Source organism: Dendrobates tinctorius, unplaced genomic scaffold (genome assembly GCF_039654945.1).
Source record: "Dendrobates tinctorius isolate UK_male_01 unplaced genomic scaffold, ASM3965494v1 ptg000139l, whole genome shotgun sequence".
Classification (NCBI taxonomy): Eukaryota; Metazoa; Chordata; class Amphibia; order Anura; family Dendrobatidae; genus Dendrobates; species Dendrobates tinctorius.
This window is the reverse complement of record NW_027361807.1, coordinates 2,678,150-2,704,705: the sequence shown is the minus strand read 5'-3', so window position 1 is coordinate 2,704,705 and position 26,556 is coordinate 2,678,150. Positions and strand designations below refer to the sequence as shown.

The following is a 26,556-nucleotide window of genomic DNA, read 5'->3' as shown; positions in this document are numbered from 1 at the left end:
GTTGTGGAAGTGCTCTTTTTTGCATTTTCACTGCATTTGGGATTTTTTTTTTACCATTTTCCAGTACACTATATGGTAAAACCAATGGTGTCGTTCAAAAGTAAAACCCGTCCTGCAAAAAATATGCCCTCATATGGTCATATTGATGTAAAGATACAAAAATTATAGCTCTGGGAAGAAGGGGAGCGAAAAACAGAAAAGCAAAAACGAAAATGGGCCTGCAGCGTGTTGGGGTTAAATGTTGCCTGTTTATATAATGGAGGTTTATTGAGGATTTATTGAGGATTTTCCACACAGACAAGAATAGGTTGCTAAAATTTGCAATAAATGCAAATAAATACAATTCTATATATATATAAATGTAAAAATATGAGTAAATATATCTTGTATATATATTATGTTTTTCTTCATAGGCAAAACCTTATATATACTTAATGCAACCAGTGATTTGTCCAGGGCTTCTGAAAATTGCCCAGGTAGTGACTGATTCCCTTTAAAAAAGTATTTGCAGTTTTTTTCATGTGTTTTTTGGGCCCCACATAGAAAACTCCAGAGAAAAAAAAGTACCAAAAGTGCACAGTTCAGCAATGTCTTTAGACATACAGGGGGTGCAGAATTCATGAAATTACATCCACTTTGCTTGGACAGTTAAACACAGCAGAACTTCTGTGCAAAAAAACAGCACATACGCAGCATTTACAATACATGTGAACATGTTCTAAGGCCGATTTCACACGTCCTGATGTTTCTGGTACCGGAAAAACGGTACTGGAGATATCCTTGTTTCAATTTGTCACATTCATATGGTATCCGTGTGCCCGTGTGTACCATCTGTGATGGTGTGATATGTTATGTGGATGTCATTTTTTGTATATTCCTATTTTTAACAATTCCAGTTATTTTCATAGTGTTTTTCTTATTACATTGTAAGTAGAGTTGAGCGATACCGTCCGATACTTCAAAGTATCGTATCGGATGGTATCGGCCGATCTTTAAAAAAAGTATCGGTATCGCCGATTCCGATACCGGAAGTCCCATTCAAGTCTATGGGACTTCCGGTATCGGAATAAGAAAAACCCTTTCCTGCCCTTGTACAGCCTCTCTGGGGTCTGTACGGGCCTTTCGGGGGGCTGTGCCGGCCTGCCAGGGGGTCTGTGCAGGCTCCGGTGGTCTGTGCCGGCCTGCCGGTGGTCTGTGCAGGCTCCGGGGGGCTGTGCCGGCCTGCCGGGGGGCTGTGCCGGCCTGCCGGTGGTCTGTGCAGGCTCCGGGGGGCTGTGCCGGCCTGCCGGGGGGCTGTGCCGGCCTGCCGGGGGGCTGTGCCGGCTCCGGGGGGCTGTGCCGGCCTGCCGGGGGGCTGTGCAGGCTCCGGGGGTCTGTGCAGGCATCGTCCGATGGGACTACAAGTCCCATCGGGCGATGCCTGCTACCATGACAGTGATTGACACATTAGCCAATGATGGGACAGTAGTAGTCCCATCATCCGGCTAATGTGTTAAATGTAAAAAAAAAAAAAAAAAAAATTACATGCTACATACATACAACATGCATACTACATACATGCTACATTCATACTACATACATGCTACATACATACTACATATATACTACATGCATGCTACATACATACTGCATGCTACATACATACCACATACATACTACATACATACTACATATATACTACATGCATGCTACATACATACTACATGCTACATACATACCACATACATACTACATATATACTACATGCATGCTACATACATACTACATGCTACATACATACCACATATATACTACATACATACTACATATATACTGCATGCTACATACATACTACATATATACTACATGCATGCTACATACATACTACATACCACATACATACTACATACATACTACATACATACTACATGCTACATACATACTACATGCTACATACATACTACATATATACTACATGCATGCTACATACATACTACATATATACTACATGCATGCTACATACATACTACATGCTACATGCATGCTACATACATACTACATACATACTACATGCTACATACATACCACATATATACTACATACATACAATACATTCATACAATACATACATAGACATACAGTACATATAACATAGAGTAACATACTTACCAATACTTGTCACATTGTTCCCCGAAGCCATTGTCGTCTACGGAATAAATATTAACATAACAAACCACAAAAATACTCACCCACGATCCGAAGCAGTCCACGAGTGTGTCCCACGACGATCTTGGGTAGAGAACTGCAGCATCAGATGATGCTGCCGTTCTCTACGGGCTGCAGGAATCCAATGACGGAAGGTAGGTATCCTTCCGCACTGTATTCCTCCGCCACTTAAAAAAAAAAAGTCCCTAGTCTCACTTTATGCCATTGCTGTGTGGGAATTTCCCACACAGCAATGGCATAAAGTGAGACTAGGGACTTTTTTTTTTAAGTGGCGGAGGAATACAGTGCGGAAGGATACCTACCTTCCGTCATTGGATTCCTGCAGCCCGTAGAGAACGGCAGCATCATCTGATGCTGCAGTTCTCTACCCAAGATCGTCGTGGGACACACTCGTGGACTGCTTCGGATCGTGGGTGAGTATTTTTGTGGTTTGTTATGTTAATATTTATTCCGTAGACGACAATGGCTTCGGGGAACAATGTGACAAGTATTGGTAAGTATGTTACTCTATGTTATATGTACTGTATGTCTATGTATGTATTGTATGAATGTATTGTATGTATGTAGTATATATGTGGTATGTATGTAGCATGTAGTATGTATGTAGTATGTATGTAGCATGCATGTAGCATGTAGTATGTATGTAGCATGCATGTAGTATATATGTAGTATGTATGTAGCATGCATGTAGTATATATGTAGTATGTATGTAGCATGCATGTAGTATATATGTAGTATGTATGTAGCATGCAGTATATATGTAGTATGTATGTAGTATATATGTGGTATGTATGTAGCATGTAGTATGTATGTAGCATGCATGTAGTATATATGTAGTATGTATGTGGTATGTATGTAGCATGCAGTATGTATGTAGCATGCATGTAGTATGTATGTAGTATGTATGTAGTATGTATGTAGCATGCAGTATGTATGTAGTATGTATGTAGTATATATGTAGTATGTATGTAGTATATATGTGGTATGTATGTAGCATGTAGTATGTATGTAGCATGCATGTAGTATATATGTAGTATGTATGTGGTATGTATGTAGTATGTATGTAGCATGCATGTAGTATGTATGTAGCATGTATGTAGTATGTATGTAGTATATATGTGGTATGTATGTAGCATGCAGTATGTATGTAGCATGCATGTAGTATGTATGTAGTATGTATGTAGTATATATGTAGTATGTATGTAGCATGCATGTAGTATGTATGTAGCATGTATGTAGTATGTATGTAGTATATATGTAGTATGTATGTAGCATGTAGTATGTATGTAGCATGCATGTAGTATGTATGTAGTATTTTTTTTTTTTTTTTTTAACATTTAACACATTAGCCGGATGATGGGACTACTACTGTCCCATCATTGGCTAATGTGTCAATCACTGTCATGGTAGCAGGCATCGCCCGATGGGACTTGTAGTCCCATCGGACGATGCTTGCACAGACCCCCGGACATCAGCACAGCCCCCCGGCAGGCCGGCACAGCCCCCCGGCAGGCCGGTACAGACCACCGGCAGGCCGGCACAGCCCCCCGGCAGGCCGGTACAGACCCCGGGCAGTCCACACAGCCCCCCGGCAGGCCGGCACAGCCCCCCGGCAGGCCGGCAGAGACCCCCGGAAGGCCCGAAATGACGGCGCATCATGATGCGCACACACCGCGCATCATGATGACGTCAGGCCGTCAATCAACTGAACTTCCGATTCCGATGCCGAATTCCGATATTGAAAAAATATCGGAAGTCGGTATCGGAATTCCGATACAGCAAGTATCGGCCGATACCCGATACTTGCGGTATCGGAATGCTCAACACTAATTGTAAGCCTACAGCCTCACTGTATCTGTCTCTTGATGACCCCCTGTAGTGCATTAATCCCTAAGGCCTTTTGTTCTCTTCTGGGAGGCAACTTGTTGGACTACCCCTGGACAAGGAAGGGGGTGGGGGGAAGAACGGCAGCTGGACAAGTCAGTTCCGGTAGAGACAAGATGGTGAAAAGGCTGCATTTCAGAGAGAAGGACCCATTTTTATCCTCTGGTGCTAGAGTTTTGAAATCTCGTTTCCCTGGACATTTTATCCTGATACTGGACTGCATTCTTATTCTGGACTATCTTATCCTTTGTGTGGTGGACTGAATATGGACCTTTTCGTATTTTTGCCTGAATAAAGGTCTTGGAATTGTTCACTCTTCGCTTGCTCTGTTGATTGTGTGATACCAGAGAAGGACCCCGTGACAACTGGTGGCAGCAGTGGGATCAACAGAGCGTCACCCAATGGAGAACCACCCACAGAGTGAGTACAGAAATTGGACTGTATGCAGTTTACAGGAGAGAGCCAGAGACCTGGGCCTGAACTACCAGGGACTGACTAAAGAGGCCTTAATCGATCTACTGGTGGGCGCTAGCCCGGCCACCTCCTCCCAGATGTCTGAAGGACGAGCACTGGAGACAGGGATCCCCATCCAGAAAAGCCAGTGGTTGGTGTGGTATGAAGAAGAGATGGCGGTTCTGGGACCCGGCGTCTCTCAGGAGTACAAGGAGGAGGCTGCCCACCGGGCACAGCGGAGACAGGAAGCAATGGAGCTTGAAAAAAGGAGTAATGCAATGTGGAGTGTAACCCCAACAATCCGGGAGCCTGTACGGATCACCCGGACAGAGGTTAAGCCATTTGATGAGGCTTCTGGAGATGTGGAGCGGTTCTTCAAAGACTTTGAGCAGCAGTGTGCTGTGATGGAGGTGCCCCACTCTAGCTGGATGTGTTTGTTAGTGGGGCTTCTGAACGGAAGCTTGGCGGAGGCTTACCGAACCATTGATGCACTGCGGAATCGGGATTATAACATTGTAAAGCGGACTATCCTGGATTACCAAGCTATCACCCCAGACTCATATAGGGCCAAGTTCCGAGACCTCCCATGCACCACGGGGGGATCGTTTAGGATGTATGCACATAAGATGTCCGAGGCTTGTCGGAGATGGCTGGAAGCAGAAAACGCCTTTACTGTGGAAGATGTTATACAGGCGTTCCTTATAGAACAATTTCTTGCCAAGTGCCCTGCAGAGGTTCGAGAATGGGTCCGGGAGCGCACGCCGTGTACCGTGGATAGAGCTGCAGCCCTGGCCGATGAAGCCCTTACTATCTTGCCGCAATGGAGGAGGCTTCTGTACAATGAACCACGGCCTGCTCCCGCTCCCCGTTCCCCTCCAATTATATCTGCCCTTCCACCTAGTCACAAGCCGATGACAATCACGCCTCACAATCCTAGGCCCCAATAGTTCCGACCACGACCTGGGGGTATCACAGAGAGGAGGTGTTATGGGTGTGGGCAACCTGGACATTTTCAGTCTGGCTGTCCCTCCAGGATTCGGAGGGAGCCCCACGCAGCCCCACCTCGTCCAGTGCATCTTGTACATTCCACCACACCTGAGGAAGAGCTACCACCACCCCCACCAGAGTGGACCACCGACCACGGCACCATAGATACCCCTCCTGGAGTGTACGGACTCCGGCCTCTGTCCTTTAGCTACTCAGAGCAACGGCAACGCCACCTGCAGGATGTCTTTATTGATGGATACAAAGTGTCAGGATTTAGAGACACGGGGGCATTCTTGACTATCGCTGACCCCCGTGTGGTTCGACCCGAGGCAATTTACCAGGGTCCGGGAATTCCCATTGTCCTGGCGGGCGGTGCCCCCAAATCTATACAGCGAGCTTCTGTGCGTTTGGATTATGTTTGTGGAGAAAAACTGTGTTGGATTGGAGTTATGGGAGGACTTCCTGCAGATATCCTCCTTGGGAACGACATTGGGGAGTTACAGTGCCCATTTGTGGGAGCAGTCACCCGACTACAGGCCCTTCAAGCACTACGTCATCCGGACCCCACCGGGGAGCAACCACCACGAATCGCATCAGAGTCGGTAAGCAATACTTTCGCTGCTACTACATTGGGAGAGTCTTGGGACAGAGAGGAGTTTAGGAGAGAAATAGAGGGTGACACTTCCTTAGCAGCCCTTAGGCGAAAGGCAGAAACTGGGCCCATGGGAGATAATGGGGATGGCTTCACTCGAGAAAACGGACTGTATTATCGTCTAACAAAGGGCAGTGACCAGGGCAACCCTGATGCAACGACCAGGCAACTCATTGTCCCTCAGAAGTACAGGGCACAGCTACTTCATCTGGCCCATGACATCCCCTTGGCTGGGCATCAAGGGAGAAAAAGGACTGAAAAGAGACTCACCCAAAGTTTTTACTGGCCGGGCGTCTCGCAGTCGGTAGCCCACTATTGCCGCACCTGTGATGTGTGCCAGCGAATGCGGCATCCAGGCGCTCGACATAAGGTACCCCTGCAATCCCTGCCCATAATTGAGGAACCATTTCAACGTGTAGCCGTCGACATCATAGGTCCTCTGGCCCACCCCAGCAGGTCAGGGAAAAAATATATCCTGACCGTGGTGGATTATGCCACTAGGTATCCTGAAGCTGTGGCCCTGTCCAGTATTACAGCAGTAAAGGTAGCCGAGGCCCTTGTTACCATCTTTACCCGGGTAGGGTTTCCTAGTAAAATATTGTCGGATCAAGGCACTCAGTTCATGTCAGATCTGGTCCAGTCCCTATGGCATACCTGTGGTGTTTGAGCCATTCGCACCACCCCATACCACCCGCAGACCAACGGACTATGTGAACGCTTTAATGGAACCCTAAAAAATATGCTGAGGGCTTTTGTTGACGTTGAAAAAGACTGGGAAAAGTACCTGCCACATCTCCTCTTCGCCTATCGGGAGGTTCCCCAAGAGTCCACAGAGTTCTCTCCCTTCGAACTACTGTTTAGCCGGAAGGTCCGTGGGCCTCTCACTCTTCTGAAAGAACATTTGGAGGGAGACATCTCAGATACCGGAATGCCCATCGTTCCCTATGTTCTAGAGCTCAGAGACCGTCTCGCCCAGCTAGCTACCTTCGCTAAAGAACATCAGCGAATGGCCCAGTCCAGACATAAAAAACCTGGTATGACCATAATGCCAGGAACCGGGAATTTATGGAAGGACAGCAAGTGCTCATGATTACTGCTTCCCCTGCCAACAAGCTTCAAGCAGTGTGGGAAGGCCCTTATCAGGTTGTCAAGAAAATTAATGACACTAACTATGTTATTGCCCTGGACTCTAGTGGTCGACGACAGAAAACCGTCCACATTAACATGCTGAAAGACTACCACGACCGATTTCTGCCTGTTCTAGCTGTCTGCCACCCCCCTAGTGATACCGCCGACGACGAGTATCTCCAAGATCTCCTCCAGGTTGCCCAAGCGGGAGGATCACTGGAACAAGTGCCCCTGGGCTCCCATTTATCGGATATACAAAAGGACGATATTGTCGCCATACTAAGGCCGAGGGCTGCTGCTTTCTCCTCAAAGCCGGGGAAGACTACTCTCACCAGTCACCATGTGGAAACCCCCGGACAACGCCCCATCCAGCAGGCTGCCTACCGGGTTCCAGAGGCTGTTCAAGGCATGATAAAGAACGAACTGGAGGAGATGAAACAACTGGGAGTTATTCAGCCATCTCACAGTTCTTGGGCCTCTCCTGTCGTCCTGGTCCCCAAGAAGGATGGTACAACACGATTCTGCGTTGATTACAGACGACTAAATGATGCCACCAAGAATGATGCTTATCCCATGCCCAGGATTGATGATCTATTGGATCGTCTGGCCAGTGCCCAATTTGTGACCACGTTAGACTTGAGCAAGGGGTACTGGCAGATACCCCTAACAGAGGACGCTCGGGAGCGCTCAGCCTTCATTACTCCATTTGGGCTTTATGAGTTCCTGGGAATGCCCTTTGGGATGAAAACTGCCCCCGCTACTTTCCAGAGACTGGTGGATCGACTGTTACAACAATGTCAGGACTTTGCCTGTGCTTACTTAGACGACATCGCCATTTTTAGCACAACCTGGGAGGAACATCTTAATCACTTGGGCATAGTGCTGGACTGTATCCTTACTGCAGGACTGACCATTCGCCCCGATAAGTGCCAAATAGGGATGGCTGAGGTGCAGTACCTCGGGCATAGAGTAGGGGGTGGGACACTAAGGCCTGAGCCTGCCAAGGTGGAAGCCATTAGCAACTGGTGTAGACCCCAGACTAAAAAGCAGGTACTTGCGTTTTTAGGAACTGCTGGTTACTATCGCAAATTTGTTTCTAATTTCAGCACCTTGGCCAAGCCCCTAACCGACCTGACCCGCGAAAACATGCCTAGGAATGTGACGTGGACGACGGCATGCGAGGATGCCTTTTCAGCGTTAAAGACTGCCCTCGTCACTGCTCCTGTCTTGGCTGCCCCGGATTATAAACACAGGTTCCTCGTGCAGACAGATGCATCCATCTTTGGGATTGGGGCAGTACTTAGCCAAGTGAACGCCGCCAGAGAAGAACATCCTGTTGCTTTTGCCAGTCGGAAACTACTGGATCGGGAAGTTGCCTATGCCACTATTGAAAAGGAGTGCCTTTCCCATCGTATGGGCGCTAAAAAAATTGCAGCCCTACTTGTATGGCAGAGACTTTACAATTGTTACAGACCACAACCCCCTCACATGGCTGAATCGCGTATCAGGGGACAATGGAAGATTGCTGCGGTGGAGCTTGTCCTTACAACCCTACAGCTTCTCCATCCAATACAAGCGAGGAAGCCAACACCAGAACGCCGATGGACTGTCTCGACAAGAAGAACCATAGGCTCCCCAGGCCGACCTACCCCTGCCACTGTACAAGGAACTATAAATAACTGAGCAATGTGGACTAAAGTGAGCAGGCCAGAGGTCTGTGTAGACTTCATGGCGTGCTCCCTTATTATAGGGGGGAGAGGTTGTGATGGTGTGATATGTTATGTGGATGTCATTTTTTGTATATTCCTATTTTTAACAATTCCAGTTATTTTCATAGTGTTTTTCTTATTACATTGTAAGCCTACAGCCTCACTGTATCTGTCTCTTGATGACCCCCTGTAGTGCATTAATCCCTAAGGCCTTTTGTTCTCCTCTGGGAGGCAACTTGTTGGACTACCCCTGGACAAGGAAGGGGGTGGGGGGAAGAACGGCAGCTGGACAAGTCAGTTCCGGTAGAGACAAGATGGTGAAAAGGCTGCATTTCAGAGAGAAGGACCCATTTTTATCCTCTGGTGCTAGAGTTTTGAAATCTCGTTTCCCTGGACATTTTATCCTGATACTGGACTGCATTCTTATTCTGGACTATCTTATCCTTTGTGTGGTGGACTGAATATGGACCTTTTCGTATTTTTGCCCGAATAAAGGTCTTGGAATTGTTCACTCTTCGCTTGCTCTGTTGATTGTGTGATACCAGAGAAGGACCCCGTGACACCATCCATGTGTGATCTGTGTGCTGTCCGCATGCTGTCCCTGTGCCCATGTCCGTGTATTGAAACAATTTGTTTCAATGTTAACCCTATGTCTTTTAAAACGCACACGGACGCCATCCGTGTGCAGTACGTGTTTCAACGGACCCATTGACTTCTATGGGTCCGTGTGATCTGTGCTGTTGCTCAAAAACGGACATGTCAGTGTGTTTTGCACACGATCACACGGTTCATGAAAACACGCTGACGTGTACATAGACCCATTCCTTTGAATGAGTCTGTGTGTCAGTGTCTCCGGTACGTGAGAAAGCGGTCACCACATGTATCGGAGACACTGACGTGTGAAACCGGCCTAAATGACCAAGCAAATTGAATGTGATTTTATGAAATCTACGTCCTCGCTGCTTTTTTTTTTCCTCTATAGGCTTCTATGTGAAGCCTGAAAAAAATGCATGTAAAAACAAACGCCTTTGCATTTGTAAGCAAAGAATCAAAGGTTTTCGGTAGAGATGAGCGACTTTGCCTTTTTTAGGGTCGAGTTGGGTCTCATGAAACCCGACTTTCTCAACAGTCGAATCGAACGAAATCAGCCGACTATCGGGAAAAGTCTGAGGTCCAACTGAAACACGAAACCCAATGCATGTCAATGGGGAAGCAAAGTCGGCAGTGAGTGGAGGACACCTACATGCCGGACCGCGATTTTAAAGTGCGCGAAATCTCTCTCTCCCCGGATGCTGCACATGTCATCTCGTTGCCCACAGTGTACGTCCTTGCTCATTGGCTGAAAAAAAAAGTCACGTGCAAGCATTCTGTGAAATCCGACTTTGGCGCTCGAGTCGCCGACTGCATGGCCAACCTCACGAGCGAAACCCGACTTTGGTGAAAGTTGGCGACTTTTGAATCTGACCGACCTGTTTCGCTCAACTCTAGTTTTCGGTACTATTAAAAAGCATTAAAATCCAGGACTGTGGAGTTGGTATAAAATGGACAGACTCCAGCTCCTAAAATATATATAATGTAATAAATTGAGTTCAGTGGTTCAGTGTTGTAAATGTTTTTATAAGAATTTGGCATAGTTAGGAAATGTCCTATAAATGTCTTTTCTGTTCCTGATCTCGGCTTTTAGTTGAGATGAGTCTGTGCTGCACTTTATGTACATGCTCAGTAGTGAGGCAGGGCTGTGGGGTCATAGATGAGATGAATCTGTGCTGCACTTTATGTACATGCTCAGTAGTAACCAGTGCTGTGGAGTCGTAGTTGAGATGAATCTGTGCTGCACTTTATGTACATGCTCAGTAGTGAGGCAGGGCTGTGGGGTCATAGATGAGATGAATCTGTGCTGCACTTTATGTACATGCTCAGTAGTAACCCGTGCTGTGGAGTCGTAGTTGAGATGAATCTGTGCTGCACTTTATGTACATGCTCAGTAGTGACCAGGTATCACGGTCCGGTCAGCGCCGGTGGACAGCCATGGCTGAACTGGGACTCACCCACACTGCAGCGGGGCTCGGTGTTGGCTACAGCGGGGAAAACTCCGGCAGACAGGACCTGGGACGCCGTTGTTAGCAAGCAGCACAGGACCTGCAGTCGGGTGACTGAAAAGGGGCGGGGCATAGCATCCTGCTGCAGAGATACTACAGGACACAACTATAGGAATCCTCTGGTCATACAAACGGGGGTCATACACAGAGATAGCAGTACAGTACCAAGGATGAGACAGAACGGATAGTCGGGGCCAGGCAGCGGTCAAAGCCAAACAGACATAGAAGGTACAAAAACAGAATCCAACAAGCAGTATCCAGAGAACAGACCGAGTCAAAACCAAAGTATCAGGCAAACAAGAACACAGCACAAACACACTCAGGGGTCAGCACAATCTGCCAAGGACAAAAGTATAACTGACGGGATTGGTGCTTCCTGGTGTTTGTTTTTTGTTCAGGAACTGTCGTTTCTGGGGTTCATCGTGTCTGCTGAAGGGTATCGCATGGATTCTAATAAGGTGCAGGCCATTGTCGAGTGGGTTCAACCTTGTGATTTGAAGGCTCTGCAGCGTTTCCTAGGATTCGCCAATTACTATCGCAAATTTATAAAGGGGTTCTCACAGGTGGTTAAACCCCTCACAGACATGACTCAAAAGGGGGCCGATGTCAAGAATTGGTCAACCACAGCGGTAGCGGCATTTCAGTTTTTGAAAACATGTTTCATGTCGGCCCCGGTTCTTGTTCAACCGGACCAGTCGGAACCATTTATTGTTGAGGTAGATGCCTCAGAGGTGGGGGTGGGGGTGGTATTGTGCCAGGGACCCGCCACTTTGACCAATTTAAGACCTTGCGCCTTTTTCTCAAAGAAATTCTCTCCTGCGGAGAGTAACTATGATGTGGGAAATCGAGAACTTCTGGCCGTTAAGTTGGCCTTTGAAGAATGGAGGCATTTTTTGGAGGGGCTGTCCATCCTATAACCGTTATTACGGACCACAAAAACCTAGCTTACATTGAGTCAGCTAGGAGGGTGACTCCTAGACAGGCTAGATGGTCACTTTTAGTTTCCCGATTCAACTTCTCGATCATTTTTCGGCCAGGGTCCAAAAATGTCAGAACGGATGCTTAGTCACGCAGTTTAGATCCGGTGTCCCCCCCCCGGAAACTCCATCCTCCATTCTTCAGCCTGGGGTGGTGGTGGCAGGTATTTCGAATATGTTGGAACAAGAGATTCGGGAAGCCCAGTCTCTTGCACCGCCGGCTAAGCCGGTGGACAAACTTTTTGTGCCAGCTCAGCTTCGCCTTAAGGTCCTCCAGGAGTTCCATGACTCAGTTCTGGGTGGACATCCAGGGATCTTGGCTACCCGGAAGGCCATTGCTAGAGTATTCTGGTGGTCTGCTTTAGCCTCTGATGTTGGGGAATATGTGTCTGCTTGTGATGTTTGTGCCCGTGCAAAAATCCCCTATAACCGGCCAGCCGGGGAATTGGTACCACTGCTAATTCCTGAGAGACCATGGACACATATGTCCATGGATTTCATCACCAACCTTCCTCCCTTCAAGGGTAATACCGTCGTCTGGGTTGTGGTGGACAGGTTTAGTAAACAGGCACATTTTGTACCTTTGGCAGCTCTACCTAATGCAGAAACATTGTCCAGATTGTTTGTTGAGCATGTGGTGCGGTTGCATGGGGTACCCTTGAATGTGGTGTCTGATAGAGGAGTGCAATTTATTTCCAGATTTTGGAGGGTTTTTTGTAAAAGGTTGGGTATTGGTCTGTCCTTTTCATCCGCTTATCATCCAGAGACTAATGGGCAGACCGAGCGGACCAATCAGCCGCTGAAGCAAATTCTGCATTGCTTGACCTCAGACCGACAAGATGATTGGTGTTCTGTGTTACCGGTGGCTGAGTTTGCATTTAACAACCGCGTTAACCAGTCTACGGGTACATCTCCCTTTTTCTGCAATTATGGGTTCCATCCTCATTTTGGAGAATTTTCCCGTTTGAATTCTGGGTGTCCTGGGACGGATGAGACAATCCAGCGGTTGGGGGAGGTATGGCGAGAGGTCCAGAGTAACATTACGAAGGCCCAGGACAAATTTAAATTTTTTGCAGACAAAAAACGATCCGCGGGACCGGTGTTTCAGATTGGGGATAAGGTATGGTTGTCCACCAAGAATATAAGACTCAAGGTCCCCTCTGCAAAGCTTGAACCCAAGTTTATTGGTCCTTATGAAATTACCGAGGCAGTTAACCCGGTGGCTTTTCGGTTGCGTCTCCCGCCATCTCTGCGGATCCCAAATGTTTTTCATAAGGCCCTTTTGAAACCTGTGAGGTCTGCTGGGGAGGGATCATCAGCTTCCCCAACACCGGTTTTGGTAGACGGGCAGTCGGAGTACGAGGTGGAACGAATTGTCGACTCCAGGTTGGTCCGTTGTGCCCTTCAATATCTGGTACATTGGAAAGGCTACGGTCCTGAAGAACGCTCATGGGTTCCTGCTCGATCGGTTCATGCGGATCGGTTGGTCCGGGCCTTTGACGCCAAGTACCCTCAGACCTGGGGGTCCAGTGGCCCCCCCATTGAGAGGAGGGTACTGTCATGATCCAGGACGGGGTTTCGCTTTGGCCCGTCCTGGTCTGACTGGGGGGTTATTGTTCCGCCTCTCCCTGGCAGAGGGCGGCTATTTAATGCTCACTTGACCTAGGTCCGGTGTCAGTTATACTCCTGCCCTCGGCTGAGTTAGTTGACTTTGTGCGTACGTGTGCCTTGTGCCTGATATCTTGCTTGCTTGTTTGGTTTTGATCCGGTTCTGTCCCTGTTACTAGTTCTGCCTGTCCCTCTTGTACTGCGCTACCTCTCATGTATGACTCTCTGCTTGTGACCCGACTTCTCTCTGCTCGTCCCCTTGGTACCGCATCGCCCTCTTGTGTATGACCTTTGGCTTTGTCTGACCTCCCGTCTGTTTATCCCTCCTGTACCTCGCTGTCCGTACTGTGAATGACCTCCGTTTTGCCCGACTATGAGTTTTCTGTCTTCTCTGAAAGCAGGACGCTAAGCCCCGCCCCTTGCAGTCACATGACCGTAGGTCCCGTGCCGGTTTGCTAAACTTCATCACTCAGTTCCTGTGCACCTATACTTTCTGGCTGTCCTGGTCCCCAGGGGTCCCTACAGTGCGGGTGAGTCCCTGCTCAGCGGAGGCTGTACGCCGGCACTGTCAGGATCCTGATACCTGGGCTACAAGAAGCTCTCCCTGAACCAAGGAGAGGCCACAATAATAAGCTCCAGGTGTGCAGGTAAGAGCCTGCACTGGGATCATAACATTAACCCCAGGAGTGCAGGTCCACCAGTACTGGGCTCCAGACATTAACCCCAAGCGTGCGTGTCCAGTCTGCACTGGGATCATGACACCAGGGCTGTGGAGTCAGAGGTTTAGTTGAGATGAATCTGTGCTGCACTTTCTGTACATGCTCAGTAATGAGGCAGTTTTGTGGGGTCGGAGGTTTGGCTTACCGACTCCACAGCCCTGCTAAAAAGGCGGATTCACATCTGCACCAAAAACACATTAAGGCTATGTGCCCACGGTGCGTGTTAAAACGCACACCAAAAACCGGACTCCTTCCCAGAAATCGCGCGATTTTGATCGCGATTTTGCCATGATTTTCACGTGCGATATTCAAGCACTTTCCAAGCGATTTGAAGCATCGCTTGGAAAGTGATTGACAGGTTGGTCACACTCGTCAAACATAGTGTTTGACAAGTGTGACCAGGTTTGAGGCCGCCTATGCGGCATCAATAGTAAAAGATAGAATGTTAAAATGCTAAAAAAAATAAAAAAATCGGTGTATATTTACCTTCCGGCGTCCCGCGCTGCATTCCCGGGCCACAGCGTTCCCAGTAATGCCTCGCGAGACCTGTGATGACATAGTCTTGCGTTGCTATAGCGATCTCGCGAGACCACGTCATCACTGGACCGTGCCGCAAGGCATTACTGGGAACGCTTAGGCCGGGAATGCAGCGCGGGACGCCGGAAGGTAAATATACCCCGATTTTTTATTTTTTATTCTTTTTTTTACAGGGGTATGGTACCCAGGGCCTGGAGGACAGTCTCCTCTCCTCCACATCGTGGGTACCAACCGCACATGAGACGCTTAACTTCCCGCATGGTGGGCATAGCCACATGCGGGAAGTAAGCGATTCTCATGCATTCCTATGGGTGCGGAATCGCGGCAATTCTTTGTGATTCCACACAAAAGAATGAGCATGCTGCGATTTTTTACGCGATGCGATTCCGCCGCGGAAAAAAACGCAGCATTAGCACAGCATGTGCGGAATGCCATAGGAATGCATGTGGTGTGTTCTGTACACGATTTTTAAACATTTTCGCTGCGTTTTCGCGCCGAAAATCACGGCAAAAATGCTTAAAAATCGCTACGTGGGCAGATAGCCTTAATATAGAGGAACAAGCATAAAAGAAACGCAGCAAGCATTCAATAATCAGAGAAGGCTGTTATTGTGTTGTGTGGTGCGGACACCTGCAGAAAAAAATGAAGTAGAAAAAAATGTAGCATTTACAACATGTGTGAAGAAGGCATCAGTTTTACATTTTTATTACATTTTTTATGGGTTTCATAGAGAAAAAAAAAACAGTCATACCATTTTAAACACCATTTGCCGATCCCCGTAATTTATCTGATTGCTGTGTTGTGCGGGTTGTTAACGATTACAGGGATACCAAATATGTCCATGTTATTTGCTGATTTGTGATGATTATTATTTTGCTAGAAAAGCACAGTGCAAATGTCATTTATATAATTGTTTTTCATTATTTTTTAGTAATTTTATAGGAAGAAATTTTTTTTTAAAATTCTCTCTCTACAATACAGAGACATAAAAATACGCTGTTATATGCAATGTGTCTCTATCTAATCTGCCTGTGGTGTTAGTGGCTGCAATATAAATCAAGTAGGCAAAATTTACTTAGTCATAGAGGCTGTGGTTCAATAGCTTTACCTCCTGCCTGCAATCAATCATAGAGGTTGTTGGTTCAAGTCCTGGGAAGACTCTCAAGAATTAAAATGGCTTTTTTGTAATTGATTTTCACCATTTTTAGTAGTATTATACGAACAAAAAAAAGAGTTTTTCTTCAACTGTAGAACACAAATACATAGAAATACAGTGCTGTATACAATGTATCTCTGTGTGTATGTATAATCTACTTACGGGTTCATTGACCAATACAGCTCAAGATTATGAAATTCTCCTATCTACATAATTGTGGGCAGTGGCTCATTGCTACAGTTGCTACCTTCAAATATGAGCTCATTGGTTTAAGTGTCAGGGAGAGCAGCTCACAAGACAAAAAGGAAAAAGTTAAATTTAATTTACGCTCTGAGCAGAGAAATGCGGCCCTGCCCCTGAGGAGGAAGAGCTACAGAGCAATGCTGTATTCAGAGAGAATATTTAGACAGGTACAGTCCCGCTGAATCTGGGATGGTTGGAGCTATGCGTATATTATTTGCCCAGCTCGTCAAACTATATGTTTTCTCCAGAGTATTTTTGCTGTCCAGTGTTTGGGCAGCATAAATTGAGTGAAAGGCTGTATACCACCACAGAACTAATCAGACTTTATCTGTGGGATTGATCCGGAGTCAGCAGTTTTATTTAAAACTGTAGCGGAACATGATCCTCTCTAATATTTCCTCTAATGTAGCAGTAAAGAAGTGTAACAATTTACAAGTGCAAAATACATGAGTGATCCTTAAAATTCCTGTAACATCCACAGATGCAGCAAGGGACTTGGGTACCACAAAGTGTGAAAATAAGCAGGTCTCAAAGAGGACGTGTTTAACCAAAACTTGGCTAAAAATAGGGAAGAGACACTGCTATTTCATTACGCATCTCTCCCTCTGGTGGATAGCGATGGAAGCTCGCATGCTGCAAGCCATTTGCAACCATTGCTTATTTTTTATCATTATGAGCCCTCTAGTGGCCTCCAGAAAATCCCTGATTACTTAATCCAGATCTGGTTTACAGGCACGTCAAAATGCTTGTCGCATCAGAGGAGTAACAGCACTTAGGGATGCCTCACTATAATACCATGACCAAGACATCCTTCCAGATCCTTATCATCATTTTACTTACAGCAGTTCTGTGTTAGGGGTATTCCCATCTTGTAAAATGATGGCATATCCCTAAAATAGGCTGTCACATTAATCTATGTACTGTCCGTTATTAACATTGTAATGCGTAGGAAAGGCTATATCATTTATTTTTCCATACATGAAAAATCACTGATGAAACTCTGATGGTAAAAACTGACACTGACCAAGTACTGATGCAACGCTGATCCAAACACTGATGGTAAAAACTGACACTGACCAAGTACTGATGCAACGCTGATCCCAAACACTGATGGTAAAAACTGACCCTGACTAAGTACTGATGCAACGCTGAGCCAAACACTGATGGTAAAAACTGACACTGACCAAGTACTGATGCAACGCTAATCCAAAAAACTGATGGTAAAAACTGACACTGACCAAGTACTGATGCAACACTGATCCAAAACACTGATGGTAAAAACTGACACTGACCAAGTGCTGATGCAACGCTGATCCAAAACACTGATGACATTTGTACCATTTCTTTTTGTGTATGTGACAAAGCAAGGATGTCTGAATGACGCCTAACAGCACAAAAATCCTAAATTTCTGAGATAGATTTTCTTGGTTGTCTTAAGTGATGCGAAAAAAAATAACTCGCATTATACTGTTATTAAATTAGTTGGGCTCAAAAGTTGCTTATTTGTGGATTCAAACTTAATAATAATAATAATAATAATAATACATTTTATTTCTATAGCGCCGACATATTCTGCAGCACTTTACATTTCAGAGGGGACTTGTACAGACAATAGGCATTACAGCATAGCAATAATCACATAGATCATAACAGATACCAAGAGGAATGAGGGCCCTGCTCACAAGCTTACAATCTATGAGGAAAAAAAAAAAGGGAGACACGAAAGGTGGGTGGTAACAGTTGCTCTGATTGTATGGACCAGCCATAATGTTAAGTTTGTAACAGTACAGACACAGAGGGCTAATGGATGCATAAAGCATGAGGGAACATGATGCGGGTAGCCTGATTATGGTAAAACTTTTGACTGTGCCACACAGGGATAGATTAGGTTAATGTGTTGAGGCAGTAGGCCAGTCTGAATAAATGAGTTTTCAGGGCACGCTTAAAATTGTGGGGATTGGGGACTAATCGTATTGACCTGGGAAGTGCATTCCAAAGAATTGGCGCTGCACGTGTATAGTCTTGGAGATGGGAGTGGGAGGTTCTGATTATTGTGGATGCTAACCTCAGGTCATCAGCAGAACGGAGGGCGCGGGTAGGATGGTATACTGAAACCAGGGAGGAGATGTAGGGTGGTGCTGAGCCATGAAGAGCTTTGTGGGTGAGAGTAATAAGTTTGTACTGGATTCTGGAGTGGATGGGTAGCCAGTGTAATGACTGGCACAAGGTAGAGGCATCGGTGTAACGACTGGCGAAGAATATGATCCTGGCAGCAGCATTCAAGACAGATTGGAGGGGGGAGAGTTTGGTAAGAGGGAGACCGATTTGAAGAGAGTTACAGTAGTCAAGACGAGAATGAATAAGAGAAACAGCAAGAGTTTTTGCGGAGTCAAAAGTAAGAAAAGGTCGAATTCTAGAAATGTTTTTGAGGTGCAGATAACAAGAGTAAGCCAGTGATCGTATGTGGGGGACAAAGGAAAGCTCGGAGTCAAGTATGACCCCAAGACAGCGGGCATGTTGCTGGGGAGTAATAGTGGAACCACACACGGAAATGGCAATATCTGGTATAGGTACATTAGTAGCGGGAGGAAACACAAGGAGTTCAGTCTTTGACAGGTTCAGTTTCAGATATAGTGAGGACATGATGTTAGACACAGCGTTTAGACAATCGCTGGTGTTTTCTAGAAAGGCAGGCGTGATGTCAGGAGAAGAAGCATATAATTGGGTGTCATCAGCATAAAGAAGGTACTGGAAACCAAATCTATTGATTGTTTGACCAATAGGGGCAGTGTACAAAGAGAAGAGGAGGGGGCCTAGGACCGATCCTTGAGGAACCCCAACAGTAAGGGGAAGATGAGAGGAGGAGGCAGCAAAAGATACAGTAAAGGAGCGGTCAGAGAGATAGGAGGAGAACCAGGAGAGAACGGTGTCCTTGAGGCCAATGGAACGGAGCATAGTGAGGAGGAGCTGATGATCCACAGTGTCGAATGCTGCAGAGAGATCCAAGAGAATTAGCATGGAGTAGTGACCATTAGATTTAGCTGTTAGTAGATCATTAGAGACTTTAGTGAGGGCAGTTTCAGTAGAGTGTAAAGAGCGGAAATCGGATTGGAGAGGGTCGAGAAGAGAGTTATCAAAGAGATAGCGGATAAGACGGGAGTGGACCAGGCGTTCCAGGAGTTTAGAGATGAAGGGAAGATTAGAGACAGGTCTACAGCTAGCGGCACAGTTTTGGTCGAGGGATGGTTTTTTAAGTAGTGGATGTATGATGGCATGCTTAAATGAGGAGGGAAAGATACCAGAAGAGAGAGAGAGGTTAAATATTTTAGTTAGGTGAGGGGTGACAGCAGGGGAAAGGGACTGGAGTAGATGTGACGGAAATGGGTCACTGGTTCAAGTGGTTGGGCGAGAAGATGCAAGGAGCCTGCTTACTTCTTCTTCTGTGACTGGTTCAAAATCAGAGAGTGAGCTAGATGCAGTGGGGGAGGGAGGACAGTGCATGGTATGAGGTGATTGGGAGATAATTTCCTGTCGGAACTGGTCAATTTTTTCTTTGAAGTAATTGGCCAGATCGTCAGCTTGAAGCTCCGTGGTTGAGGCCTGTACTCTTGGGTTGAGTAGAGAATGAAAAGTGTCAAAAAGATGTTTAGGGTTATTGGACAATGAGGTGATGAGGGTGTTGAAATAGGTTTGTTTTGAGAGGTGAAGGGCACTGTTGTATGTTTGAAGCATAAACTTATAATGGATGAGATCTTCGGGTAGGTTGGATTTTCTCCACAGACGTTCGGTGCACCTGGAGCACCGCTGCCGGAAACGTGTTTGCAGGGTGTGCCAGGGTTGTCGCCGTCTGTGTTGTGGTGTTCTATGTATAGGAGGTGCAAATTCATCCAGGGCACTTTGAAGTGTTTCACTGTAATGCTTCAATGCAGAATGAGGACATGAGAGGGAGGAGATAGGGGCCAATGAAGACTGCAAGTTCTTCATAAGTTTCTGGGTGTTAATGGCCTGTATGTTTCTATAAATATGGACAGTGGGGGTGACCTAAGCAGCTTGGCAGTTCTTGATAGAAAATGAAAGAAGGTTGTGGTCAGAGAGCGGGAGAGGGGAGTTTGCAGACCAACGCCTCCACCTGCTCTATTGTCTGATCTTGGGGTATGAGAGAAGTGTAGTCCACCATATGAAAGAGCAGCAGCAGCAGCGGTAGTGTCTGACTGCTGGATCCAGGTTTCAGTAAGAGCCAGAAGGTTAAGAGAATTAGAAAGGAAGAAGTCATGAATGAAGGAGAGTTTGTTACACACTGAGCAAGAATTCCAAAGGGCACAATTAAGAGAGACAGATGGCAGGCAGGGAATATTAATAAGATTAGAGGGGTTTCTGAGTGTAGCAGTTGGGGGGTTTGACTTTCTATAACATGGGGGACCAGGGTTGGGAGCAATGTCTCCTGCGACTAGGAGAAGGAGGATAGAAAGAGTGAGCAGATGGTGAAGTGATTTGTGAGAGCGTATCTGATGTTGAATGGTGGGGCTGAATGGGTCTGTGCTGTGTAGCAATGTGAAAAGAGTGTGAGTGCTATACATAGGAGAGGAAAGGAGTGAGGGGCCAATGTGGACAGAGTGTAGAGGGTTAATGCCAGGGCGGTGGATGTGTGTAAATGCAGCAGTCAGGATATAAATTATACAAATGCATATGGTAAATATTATTGGTAGTCAAAATGTCCAGGGAATAGATTTATTTATTTGTGTTACCTGTCTCCTGCCCTGTCTAACTGCCAGCGTACTTTGATACTTCTTTATGTCTAAAAATAAAATACTTTGTGAGCCAGATAGGTGATAAAGTGCATGTAAGGCCAGGTTCATACTGCGTTAACGCTATAGCATAAAGCGATCGCGTTATGCTATACCGCTAGAGCAGATGATTCATCTGCGCTAGCGGTGATGGAGCCTCAGACGCTGCAGACCGCATCTGAGGGTCTGTCACAGAATGAAAGCACATCGCTGGCGCATTCCGATTATGGCATGCGTTAGCGATGCGCCCGATAATAGGGGTTAATAGCAACGACTTCATTACACCGCGTTATGCCGCGGTGTAACACAGTCCGTCTATTGGACTGCCATAACGCAGTATGAACCCAGCCTAAAGTACTAATTGATTCTTATCCTATTCATAATTACTATATGCAGCCATAATTATTAGTGTGGTTTATTCTCAATCATTTTAACTTCTTTGCTGCTACTACTACATTAAAGTAATAAAACTTCTAAGAGGTATTCTAGAGATATTTTTTAATGAAAATACTAATTAATTATTACTGTATCCCATAGGTCGGCCATACACATTAAATGGCTGTTGTCCAAAAATGCTGTTATTCACAGCTGACATTTCCATACACAGGAGTGCTCACTTGTCCAATTGCTCCAATGTTCTTTATGAGAAATCTACCGGCTGACACGTTGGCTGGCAGCTTTATTTATTTAGTAAGGACAATGAGATCAGCAGTCCAAAATCAGACATGTGCGACCAACATCTCTCCTGTCACACACAGTGTAGGAAAGACTAAGTGCGACACAAAGGGATGAGGGGAATGGAGCCCAACACTAGAGAACAGGAGAGTGGAGGCCCCTAGGCAGATCTAATGTCACCCTGTCTGCCCTAAACATCTATATAGGTTCTGCACCTATCGCTGAGCATGAACCTAATCCCTGCCTAACCCTGGCAATAAGCCCTACTTAGGGAATGACGGGGTGGCCATTAGTTGATTCCCATTACCACTAAAGACAGCTGGGATAGGCAAACAAAGGGAACACTTATCTTGAGGAGACTCAGCGATGAATCACAGGTGTCCTCCAGCAACCCCAAAGAGGATGATAGCCAACTGCTATAGCTCCAAGCCTCAACGAGGAAATGGAAGTATCACCGGCAATTTCCATTAGCAGTCTGGGAGTCTATAAACACCCAGGTCCAGGTGTGTCAATTAAAGCTGGGGAAAGGTTGCCACTGGGTCAGAAGGGTTAAGAAGGTGTCTGCAAAGCCAAATGCAGAGGCCTTCTGCAGCTAGATGCAGTGAGACTGTCTCCAGCTTCTGACATACCCGTGACACCTCCCGACCATGGCTCAGCAGGTGACCCTATACAGGTTGAACAGTCAGCTGAAACTGTCGATATCAGTGGATTCAGATAACATTATTCCAGGGTTACCAACCTGACTTTTTCTTTTTTCTGGAAAGCTTATCAAAAAATCAAGGACGGACAATATTTTTTACAGACACATTGGAAAACCATAAGAAATCATTATGATTGTAAGTGATACATGTTTACAACCCTTAACTTTCATGAAATGACTTGCGCTGCTTCCACTGTAAACTGTAAAATGATGATAATTACTGTCAGAATAAGTACAAGTTTCTTCCGCTTAAAAAAAAATCATGGATTCCCTAAATTTATTTTACAGGCATGGCAAAAATGTGCCCTATTTTCACAGACTGTTTTGGAATTTTTAGACTGTTGTCAACGCTGTATTAGTCTAATGTGTATGGGGTCCCTAGGATTGGAGACTTTGCAAAGAAGAGTATGCAATATATCAGTGGAAAATATGGTGGAAATGTGTAATTTATTGTATGTCTATTCTAAAATTGTTATCTCATATTTTACAGGATGATTACCAGGAATATGAACCAGAAGCATAACATCCCTTCACTCTGGATCCAGCCACCAGCAGCATCAGCACAAAGATAGCTATAATGAAGATACTAATAAGAAAATCCCTATGCCCCTAACACCCTTTCCTGTCCCAAGAGGAGTGTGGTCTACCCATTCTCTTTCCAGAAAAATTGAGCTCTTCCTGTACTCCACCTTCAGAGAGCCTCATGTGAAGTGGTTTTATGTATGGTAATCCTTAGCGTTGAGTCATAGTCCAAACAAACTGGTGTTTAAAATAACAAAAAGCCCTTTGTAATGTATGAACCCATGAATGCATTGTATTTGTCTTTGCAGTCATAATGCCCCCCCGGGGAATTATTCCTGTTTCCCTCCCAGAGAATAATTGCCGGGGGTTTTTGGTGAATTTTGTCTATCACAATTTATTTTGTTCTGATGTGTCTTCTTGTTCAGTAGCAGAGGGGCCTGCAACCACCTGCAATTGAACCCAATGGTATTCTTTTGCGTCTACCTACATAAATAAAGCATGTTCTAACTTTTTATAAAGAGATGGTGCGAAACACCTAAAAATGTTATTTCCTTCTTAACAAAATGACTGCCATAAGTTTGTGCATCTGTACTATGGCACTACGCTGGTCATTTGGTTGAGGAAAAATAACCCAAAAAAATGTAGTCGTGGATGACTGACCTTTGAAATAGTTTATTCAGTGTTCTAATGTGATATTTATTTTGCTGTTGTTTTTATACGTATGTACACATATCTAAAAACATAAATGGGTGAACTTACTTGTGACTGTTCTGTAAAGCAGATGAAAATCTGTGAGAATTAATGCAGAATCTTTTCAATGTCTTTGTGTTCCAAATAATTTTGCAAAAGGAATAAAAAAAAGAATTAACCAAACTGTTCTTAAACTGTTATTTTTTTTGTGAATGTGAAAAATGCAGTGGGTAGTAAAACATGCATGCTAAGGCTAGCTTCACACTAGCGTTTTGGGCCGCAGCGCACGGCCGCCGCTAAGCCCCGCCCCCCTGCACGCCCCCTCCGGTCATCTCCGCCTAGTATCGCACATGGCTGCATGCGATCTGCACACCCTATCTTTAGCAAAGGGTGCGCTGACCATGCGCTAGTAGAATTCTGTGTGTGCTGCGCCCTTTTGACGGTGCGCTGGTGTGCGCCGAACGCACCATGTGTGCTCGGAGCACCGTCAAAAGGGCACAGCGTGTGAAACTAGGCTTAGGCTACGTTCTCACTTATATAGTGCTCTCCACTGAGCATTACATCAGGGTTTCTGATTGAATCTCCGCAAAACAAAAATGCGGTTTGATAGGGAATATGTTAAAAATTGTAAAATCTGCAGTGGGGTCAATAATTTGCAGATTCATAAAATACCCTAATCATATACATTATTCTATTGATTGAATTTTTTCAGACTCTGCTGATTTTGGCACAAAATTAACCCCTAAATTGTAAAAGAATACACAAAGTAAGGCCGGACTCACACTAGCGAGGAATACAGATGAGTGCTATGCGATAAAACATCGCATAGCACTCTGACCAGTATTAATCTATGGGGCAGCTCCGATCATCGTTTTATTCTTCTCGGCCGTATTATACGCGCGATATATCGGCCGAGTCTCGCCAATGCAAGTCTATGGGTGCGAGAAAAAAATCACACACCACACGGACCATCCATGTGACTTGCAAGAAATACGCACCGGTGTCCTTTGAAAAGCCGGCAATTCATATGCGGCTACAGTAAAATCACACTGACAGGTAAGAAAAGAATAGATAGAATAGATATATACACAAAGAATAGATGTGTATATATACAGTGCCAGTGACCACCAGAGCCTGGCCAAGAGTGCACAGTAATTACATTCCAGGATAGGAGTTAACTCCTGACATACCAGCCACCTTTCTCCAGCTGCTCACCTCCCTTTCCTTCCCTCTCAGCTCCGGACAGGTCTCTTATCAGTCCTGTGTAATCACAACCCAGGCCTCCAGCATCATAGCTCTCACTGTCCCAAGCTGAGCTATGTGCTTGTTCAAGTGTACTGTTACCTCTATATGACAGCAGTGCAAACTCAGAACAAACCACTGACAGCTGCATATGCTACAGTACACATATGCTGAGCTTGAGGGCTCATACCCATCACCGTATTATAAAAAAAAGTCCGATATTGGTCCAGAAAAGTGGAACAAGTATCATGCAAGTTTCATACGATTTTCATGCGAGTACAATGCGATTTTTATCACCTAGCATCCGAATGACATCCAATTGACATGCGAATGCAATCCGATTGCAATGCGATTTTAACATATGCTTTTACATAGAGTAATTCTCTGTCGTTTAAACGTAGTTTTCCAAGGAAATATTCTACATTATATACATATATATATATACTGTATATATATATGTATATGGTATATGTGACAGGGTCACTGGCACTGTATGTGAGGGGAGATATGTGCCATAAAGATTGTTCTTTCGTGATCTAAAAACCCATAAGTTTCTCTCCAGCATGCTATGTGCTGAAGGGGTGATAAGCCATGATATGGGACCGTGATTTTTGGTAAAAGATGGGCGGGACGCCTACTCACCATATCTCCACCTCAAGGGTGTGGCTGAGGAGTTAAATGTTAAGCCACTGTTTTATTTTCTCTTTGTTGTGTTTGGAGAGGAGAGGCTTCAGTAGAAGCTGAAGACATATGGTGGTCTGAGCGGATGAACCCCTCAGATATAAGGACTTGCTCTGAATTATCTTTTGCTTTGCTGTTATGCCAGAATGGCCTTGTTTATTTTGCTGAATTCTGCTGTGGTTTATGCTGTCCCATAATAAACCAGCAGGTGACTTACCTAAGAAGTGTTCCTGTGTCTACTTCTGAAAGCAGCTGAGTGAGTCAACTCCTCATACATGGTGTTTCGAATGCAGGCACCGATCCAGGAACACACATAGTGGCTGTGGACAAACGGCATGTCCTGGGTAAAACCCGCATCCAGCGTGAGACTTCCAGCAGCATGGTGGAGCTTGTCAAGCATCTGTGTTATGATTGAGTCACCGTAGGAGGCTAAAACAGAAATGCTAGCTAAGTCCAGAAAACCAGAGAGGTTGGCAGCTATCAGATTGCAGACCCCTGATCCTATCACAACAACTAACAGTAGCCGTGGGGGGTTCCTACGATGCCCTAGACCCCTAGATCACAGCCGGAGAATTAAATAGGCCTAAAGAAAGAAAGGGGAAATCTAAACTGCCCCAGAGCAGACCCCAAAGCAATAGGCAGCCCCCAACATATAATGACGGTGAAGCAAGATGAAAACACTAACACAGACAGAAAGATAGACTGAGCAAAGACGGGGCCCAAGCTAACTAGATAGCAAAGGACAGGAAGGCTGCTGTCTGCAATCCGTGAAAAACCCTATGAAAATAAGAGCCAACAGACTGACAGTGAAAAAGGCCCTGAAGACGCTAGGCTTCAAAAAAGCTATGTCAGTACTCAGGAATATTCTGAAGACAGAGCAACCTGCAAAAGGAGATTCAGCTCAC

At 45.6% G+C, this 26,556-nt stretch overlaps 1 protein-coding gene across 1 annotated transcript in view; it reads left to right on the top strand.

Annotated features, from left to right (window-relative positions):
• The window catches only part of SNCB (synuclein beta), a 130,656-nt gene extending 106,745 nt beyond the window's left edge, over nucleotides 1-23,911 (top strand). Inside the window, exon 7 of the mRNA XM_073545078.1 lies at nucleotides 23,007-23,911. Within this exon, the coding sequence (XP_073401179.1) occupies nucleotides 23,007-23,039 (33 nt within the window). The 3' untranslated portion in view covers nucleotides 23,040-23,911. The remainder of the gene's footprint in view (nucleotides 1-23,006) is intronic.
• Nucleotides 23,912-26,556: the final 2,645 nt, after the last annotated feature.